This window comes from Tiliqua scincoides, chromosome 2 (genome assembly GCF_035046505.1).
Source record: "Tiliqua scincoides isolate rTilSci1 chromosome 2, rTilSci1.hap2, whole genome shotgun sequence".
NCBI lineage: Eukaryota > Metazoa > Chordata > Lepidosauria > Squamata > Scincidae > Tiliqua > Tiliqua scincoides.
This window is the reverse complement of record NC_089822.1, coordinates 58744409-58752610: the sequence shown is the minus strand read 5'-3', so window position 1 is coordinate 58752610 and position 8202 is coordinate 58744409. Positions and strand designations below refer to the sequence as shown.

The window sequence follows — 8202 nt, the reverse complement described above, 5'->3', positions numbered from 1 at the left end:
GATGACCCTTATAAACTTTTCCAAATTTCTCTTCACCAAGCTCTTCCATAAATCTTACAGTGGAGAGACTGATCTCCTTCAATTTAGTCTGAAAGTAACAGATACAGAATATGTGTATTTATTGTTTATAATACTGAATTTTAAATTAAAAGAACAAATTACAAATTCTTACAAGCGACTTGCAAAAAGAAATCTTTTATCAAACGATATTTCAGCTAAATTGTTAAATTGTGTGAAAAGTGTGCAAGCAGAAGAAAAAAGTGACCATGGTTTTTATAAGCAGGATCATCAGCTTCACCCATTCTTGCCTGACCCACAGGTGTACAAATTTGGTCCCTGTTGCGTAAATGCAACATTGGCAGAAATGGCTTAAGAGCACATGATTTTTCTCATAATTTGATTGTTTTTTCTAAAAAAACCAGAATGCTATTTACACTTATCCCAAAAGTCACAGGCACCAACCTAATGCATACAATCATTTGCATTCAAACAACCCCATCGCTGAAGAGTTTAAAATCATGGCAAACATGGTGTTTTAAAAAATGGTACCTGTTTGTGCTGATTAATAAGAGGCATTTCCATGTCCTGGCTTGGAGAGGCCATCAGTTGGCGACGCTGCGGAGTCGTAGCAGACGCTTTCTGCTTGTTTCTGCACATGCACACCAAGAAGAAAAGGCAGGCAATCACCAAAGGAATGGCTATACTGGGAACCAGGATGTAGAGGATCCCCATTTTGCTGCTGTCACGTGAACCTGTTTACATTCAAAGCATGTCATGTTTTCAGAAGGGTTTTTAAACACTCAAAAAGCAATGCAAACTAAAAACACAACTGACTTCACAAGGTGCACCCATAACACAGGAGAAACACAATGGTAAAATGAAGACTGCTTTAATCAGCACCAGACTTCCTACACAACACGTCAAAAATAGTTGCTAAAGGAACATAAATTCCATGGATCTACTCAGTTTGTGCCACATAAATGCTGTTTACTGAAATTTCCAAATAGAGAATTAAAGACCAATGCTTTTGCTTTTGCTAAATAAGCAAATGATTCAAGAGACATTTATATGAGCTGCTTTTAATATGATATACTGTTAAATCACTCAGCAATTTGCTGCCAGGAAATACAGATAAACACAAAACTCCCATGCCCACAAAGGCTGTAGAGAAGGAGAAAAGACACACGTCCAGAGCTAGTTCACCCATTTAACATGAATGAGAGAATCTGCATGAGGGGCACCTTGCATTTTCTCTCTCTCTCACTCAAAATTAAATGCAAATAATGTAACCAACAATTGCATGTGTTTGCGGCTTAATTTTTATATGCCTTTGAGCCATCTTATATAACTTACCAGTGCTTGCTGCTGTCCTAAATTGTGACAGATGTAATTTAAGGTTTTCAACATAGTATTCATTTGCTAGTACTAATTTTTCTACACAGCACTTATGGTACTATGAACTGTGGGTCAGGACCCACTAGTGGGTCACGACCTGATTTTTTGGGTGCGTTGCCAAAGAATGATGGAAAGATCAGACAACCAATTGCCTCGAGCCCTGGGGCTATTCAAAAATCAAACCCTGTAGCTGCTAATCACCCTGCAAAGCGCTCAGCTCCTGCAGTTTGCATGTGTAAATACAGGGAAGTAAGTATTTGAAAGTCTTTTTCTGGTTATTATTACTTATAAATAAATAAATAAATAAATATTTATTTATTTATTTATTTATTTCTAGATTTCCTTCTTTTAACGCCTGGTAAGCCTAGATGGGTCCTGATAGAGTATCATTTAAAAAAGTGGGCACCAGTGCGAAAAAGTTTGGGAACCACTGATTTGGACATTTGAATCTCACACACACAGAACAACAATACAGCACGCAGGATAGTCCTTCCTGGACTGCACTGTATCAGTCTACAGATGAAGGATTACATTTTTGACTACTCCCCCCCATAAAAAGAAAACCGACAACAAAAAGGAAAATAAACCTTCCTTTCATGTAGAAAACTAGCAATTCAGGGATCAGCATTTAAAAACATGATCTAGTCTCCCTCTGCTGCCAACACAGTGAAGCAGTAATATCCAGAAAAGATAGTATATGATTTTGCTGAATGTGAAGTTCAATACTTTATGACACAAACAGCACAGTAATACAAACCCCCCCCCCCCATGGCTATGTCGCTGTGCTAGCACTGGTGCAGTCTTTGTGGCACTCCGCGTTCTGCCAGCGCTAGTCTTTGATAGGACTGGGCCATTCGTGTGGCACAAGAAGGTATTTGCTGGCACTTGTTTGGGGTGGGCACTCAACATTCACTTTTGTATGGATGAAATTCTAAAATACACTCCCAAACTCTCAAAAATAAGATTGTGTACATGACACTGGGAACACTCTTTAAAAGAGGTCAGTTAGAGTGCAAACTGACAGTGATTAGTCAGTGTATGCCTAGCTGAACCCAAGCAATGCAGACTCCTCCTTTCAAAAAACTACGGGCAGCTGTGTGAAGAGATACAAGTCTCCCTAACCCCTTAACCTGCAAGTCTTATTTATTTATTCATTTTCATTCAATTTATATCTCACCAGATGCTCCAACAGGGCCTTTGGGCAGCTAAAAGCAATTAAAATCCTGTCTAAAGCATATAGCACACTTGGTTATTGTGCTAGAGGGCAGACTGCCAAAAGACGTTCTTCTGCATTATGTATACAGAACCACAGCAAAATTAGAAGCTGCGTTCTGTGCTCCATTTATTGATTTCAAGACTGGGAGAGGGTCCTCAATTGGTGGGAGAGCACCTGCCCCACAAGCAAACTGCCCCAGATTCAATCACCAGTATCTCCAACTAGGGCTGAAAAAAGACCACCACACAAAACCCAATGGAAAACCACTGCTGCTGGCATCAGCAATACTGTGCCATGTGGGACAGACTACAGCAGTGGTTTCCAAACTTTTTAGCACTGAGATCCACTTTTTATAATGACACTCTATTGGGACCCACTTGGCTTTATGAGATTAAGAAAAAGGTTTCACTTTACAAGCTGCTCAAGCCTCTGTTTTATTCCTTTTATGAAGGTGGGGGGAGGAATGCCTTCTGGCGCGTTTGCTGAGGTCCACGTTCATTGGATTGGGAGAATTCTAGTGGCCTTGCATTTGCCTTTGGCTGGCTTTTGATAAGAGCCAAGGCGCCACTCATCTACTTACAAGTAAATGCGCATCTGTGGCTCAGTTTTGCTTTCATAGGGCTCAATACGTTTTCCTTGTCAGCTTGGAGGGCAGAGGCTTCCTTTTCAAGAATTTGTTGGGGCCCATGTTCATCGGACCGTAACCATTCTGGTGTTGTTGTGTTTCCCTTGGCCCACCCTTCAAAGTAGACCAAGGCACAGCTGCCTGCTTGTGAGTAAGTGCTGCTGTGTTTTGGTTTCCATAGGGCTTAATACATTTTTCCTTGTCAGCTATTAGCTTCTCAGTTTTTGCAACCCACCAAAAATTGTGTCATGACACGCTGGTGGGTCCCACTGTTTGGGAACCACTCTCTCAGGTTGATTAAACGTAAAGCAGGGCATTACCACTCCAATCCAGCTGAAAAAAGTCTCGTACGTTCAGCTTGTCAATGGCGTGAAGCTCACTCTTTAACTTTGTATTCAAAGATAGTGATGTAGTTTAGCAGCTCTTGGCATCTAGTAGTCCCTGTACTGAAAATGCTCTATAAGCCTTGTGGTGTTCAGAACAATAACTATGTTCTGCTCCTGCTCTTCCTCTAAGGCAGTGCTTCCCAAACTTGTTAGCATTGGAACCCACTTTTCAAAATGACAACATAGTTTTATTAGTAAAAGAAATGGTTTAGAAAGAAATGCTTTATTTATTAATAATAATTAATAAATTATTAATTAATAATAATCAGGTCCTATGCTCCTGAAGCTGCTAGAGACCTTACATATAGTATGCGTGTGTGAACATTTGCTAGACTCTCCCTAGAAATGGAGTTCAAGGACTGTTCCCCGAAACCTTTACAGTCATTCCAGGGTACCCAGAAGACTGAACTGGAAAGCAAGATGTGTAGTTAGGGACTTCTAGGCCAGAGAAAAGGGTGACACCTGGCTCACGCTTGATATACAGCATAATCAGAAAATGTGTTATTTTAATTTGGTGGTGTGAAGATTATCTCATATCACAGGTTAGTATTCTAGACAAAAGAACAGCCTCTCCATCCAGATTGCTCACAGTTTCAATTTTCTTCAGCAAACTGGGCAACGGTATTTGGAAAGGTGTCTTTTTTTGTCTTCTTCTTCTTCTTTTTTTTTTTTTTTTAAATATTTCAGAAACTTTCCACCACCCACCAAAAATTGGCTCCTAATTCACTAGTGGGTCCCAATACACAGTTTGGGAAATACTGGACTAGAGCAATGGATGGATTCCAGATAATGCAACTTTCTATGTGCCCACTAATGTGTAAATTGAGCCTCATTTATATTTTTCCAACAATACCAGGGAATCCATCCTGAATCCCAGCCCCACTTTTTACCTTGTTGTCTGTCCCTGAACTGAAGACTCATTCTGAGTACTCAGTTGAAAGGACAACTGGGGGTGGGGGAAACCTCTGAAAAGTTTCTGAGCAAAAGAATTACATCTGAATGGCTTTTGTCACTCAGGGAAGATAACAGATGTGAGTGTTGGTGCTCACTGAAAATGTGTATCATTTCTGTAGTATTCAGCGCAGAACTTACTTTCTCTCCCATCACAGATATAATCCAAGCCATGTTTAGCATGCACTTAAACCTCACAGCCTTAAGTCCCATGGGAGAGAGAGAGCAAACAAAGTTCTTAAAAAGGTATTTATGCTACAGCTATTCTTACTACAAACACTCTAGAATCAGGGAAAAAAATAATACATACTACAAGAGGGTACTTCACACAGTTCCATGCGTACGTTTTTGTTTTGAGTAAAACACCAGGGACCTTCCATCTGGCTTCCAGGATTGCGACAGTATGCATGCCCCCCGCCAAGCTCTGGGAACTCTGAGCTTGTCAAGTCGTGGGAATGAGGATGATGAGAGTCCCAATACTGGCAGTTGTGGCCTGACTTTGTGACGCTGACGGTCCCTCGATAATCTACTCCAGAGCCATTGTAACACTGATGATCTGCAAGAAGTGTTTTTAAAAAAGTGATTAAAAGTAAGGAAACTGCCTTGCTCCCCTGAAAAAAGAACAGTTTCCCAAGCTCAAAAAACTATTGGCTGACCACAGAATAGAAGCAAGGTAAGACTTAAGGTAAGCAAGTCTCCAGAATGATAAAGTACAGTATGGGGCAATACATCTCAACACTGCTTAGCGCAGTGATTTTCAACCTTTTCCATCTCATGGCACACTGACAAGGCATTAAAATGGTCAAGGCACACCACCAGGTTTTTGACAATTGACAAGGCACACCATGCTGCCAGTGGGGACTCACATCTCCCATTGGCCCTATTAATAAATGACCTTCTCCCAAATTTCTGTGGCACACCTGTGAACCACTCACGGCACACCAGTGTGCCATGGCACAGTGGTTGAAAATGGCTGGCTTAGCGCATTCATCAGCTTCAGCATGATTTAAGCCTCTCTTTCATCAAACATCTTTCTCTTTCATGTAAGATTAACCAACTGATTCCAAAGTGACAGATGCAGACAAGGCCTGAGTTAGCAACATCACACTGGAATAAGTCAGGACACATAACTTTTCCATCAGCAATTTGAAAAAGGGAACACTCTGAGAGTCAACAGGGCTGTTGACATTTATGCAGTAATCTACGGCTGAGTCACTAACTGTTTCTCCCAAATTCTTATTTCATTGCTTTTAATCTGCTAATTTTGTTTCTGTCCTTTTGTCTAATTTCTAAGTCCCTCTTTCACTCAATCTCTTTCTCCCCTTAAACTTTCTACCTACCAATTTCTGGTCTTTATTTTTTATTCTGTATCTGGTTTTGCTTTACTTTCCTAAACACAACTGTCCTGGTTTCATAATATTTATGTATCTCATTAAAACTCGCTCCACATGCACAAGGTGATCTGCACTGGCTTGTTGCCGCCGATCTGTCATGCTATGAGCAGAGAAATGCTCTTTCCAGAGATGTCAGGGGTTCCCACTTCCACCAGGCTTATTCCATTGTGAATTCTAAACACCACAAGCACTTTACAGCAACATAAAGGTTTTGCCCAGCACTGTATATATATTGCATGTTACCAAAAACAAATCATTCTGTTATGTGCAAGGGCAGACCAACTATCAGGGAGGTCTGGCAGTTGCTCAGGTGCCTAAGGCAGAATTTGCAGACTTCTGGCAATAAACCTCTACATCAGGGGTCAGCAACCTAAGGCCAGCAGACCAGGCTCAAAAGTCATCCAGCCCACAAGAAGCTTGACTTGGAAGGCAAAACCTCCCACCCACAGGGACTCCATGAGCTGCTGCCATGCCCTGTCCAGCGTGTGGCAAATTGGGAGGGCGGCTTTGCCTCCCAAGCCAAGCTCCGCACAGCCACTTCCAAGAGCTTGGTAGCCCACAAGTTCAGCGATGATGTCATTGCCAAATGTTCAGCCCCTTTGCCCAAAAATGTTGCCAAGCATTGCTCTACATCAGGGGCCTCCAAACTGTGGCCCACAGGCCCAGTCCAGTATAATGAAAAAGCCACCTGGGCACGGTACTTTCCGTTCTGCACTACAGCCATCTTTGTGGCTGAGTGGCTTTTTTGTTACACTGCTGGTTGCGGCTTGGAAACCGCTGCTCTACATCATACAGACAGAGCAAATTTGACATCTGCTGTTCCTCTTTTCCTACCAAGATGATATGCCCCTTTCCAAGGAAGCCCCAACTAGCAGGGAGTGATAGCCAAGTCAAAGGTAATACAGTGTTTTGCATCACAGAGTATTGGCCATGCTATGAGGCCCATTCAGTTCAATTTCTTGCAATCCAAGTTAAAATGATGTGCAATGAACGGGTACAAACGGGAACCTATTTCATGTTATGAACCTCTTAGTTTTAGATACCCACTCATTTTCATATACTTGCTTTGTCAAAATCTTACTTGGGCATGTTTTTGCTGTTCTGTGTGTTGGCAGTGTGCAGCTGCTTAGAATACCCACATGGTATGCAGCATTGTGGTGGTTGTGCATTGCAGCTCCTGCTGCCACCGATATCATGATGGTGAAGACCAAGTGAAACATGAAAATGGAGACTCATCCTCATTAGATGATGAATATATACAAATAATTCTGATGCAAAAAGAACAAGTTGAGTCTCCCAACTCCTATATCCTGATGATATAGAACAGTGGTTCTGAAACTGGTGGGTCGTGACCCACCAACCAGGGAAGCATTGCCTATGTCCCTTTAAGGAGTGGGGAAGGGGAAGGCTGCAACACGATTCCTAGGATTGCACTACTGCTAGGGAGGGGAGCTAGCTTTTCACTTAACTCCAACCAGCGGTATAGTCCTACAAGGTCCAGGGGGGTCTGGGAAGCCCTCCACAGAGCTCCCCAAGCCTCTGTTAAGTCTGTAAAAAAGAAAAAAAATGGATACTTCTGGTTTTGACGCAAAAACTGGAAGTGCCCATTTTTTTTATTTTTAAGATTTACATAGGCTTGGGGAGTCCTGAGGAGAGCTCCCCAGACCCCCTGGACCTCCCAGGACTCCAGCACCGGCTGGAGGTAAAAAACCCTTTCCCAGCAGCAGCGCGATCCTGGGAATCATGCTGCTGTCTTCCCCCTCTCCGTTCCTTAAAGGGACATAGGTAGCTGCAATCTTCTCACCCCAGCAAATACTTACGTGTTTCCCTTCTCTTAAGGAGGACTTTGGGGACCACTGATATAGAAACCATAAATAAATTAAAAACTATATATAAACTATGGAAACTATAAATATAAAATAAATATACAGTCTAGAAAAGTCTAATGCTTTGTCAAAACAATGAAAAATTTTGTGACATCTTGCAACACAATCCTATGCATATCTACTCAGAAGTAAGTCTCATAGATGCTCCTAGTTAAGCACGTACAGGATTACAGCCCAACAATGCATAAGGCATAAGCTCGTTTTGTCAGTCATTTGGAGACAAAGGTTGGAAACACAATGTACAAGTTTAGAAATCTAAATCTTAAATTAAAAAGTTCAAGAGATCCAGGGTCAGCTCTAAGTTTAAAGACAATCTAATGATTGTTTAAAATCAACCTAATGCGGGGCA

The 8202-nt window shown here is 41.7% G+C and overlaps 1 protein-coding gene across 1 annotated transcript in view; it reads right to left on the bottom strand.

Annotated features, from left to right (window-relative positions):
* Positions 1 to 698: 698 nt before the first annotated feature.
* ROR2 (receptor tyrosine kinase like orphan receptor 2) overlaps positions 699 to 8202 on the bottom strand; it is a 37434-nt gene continuing 29930 nt past the window's right edge. Inside the window, exons 6-7 of the mRNA XM_066615831.1 lie at positions 4918 to 5129; positions 699 to 752 (exon numbers count right to left, since the gene is read on the bottom strand). Of these exons, the coding sequence (XP_066471928.1) occupies positions 699 to 752; positions 4918 to 5129 (266 nt within the window). The remainder of the gene's footprint in view (positions 753 to 4917; positions 5130 to 8202) is intronic.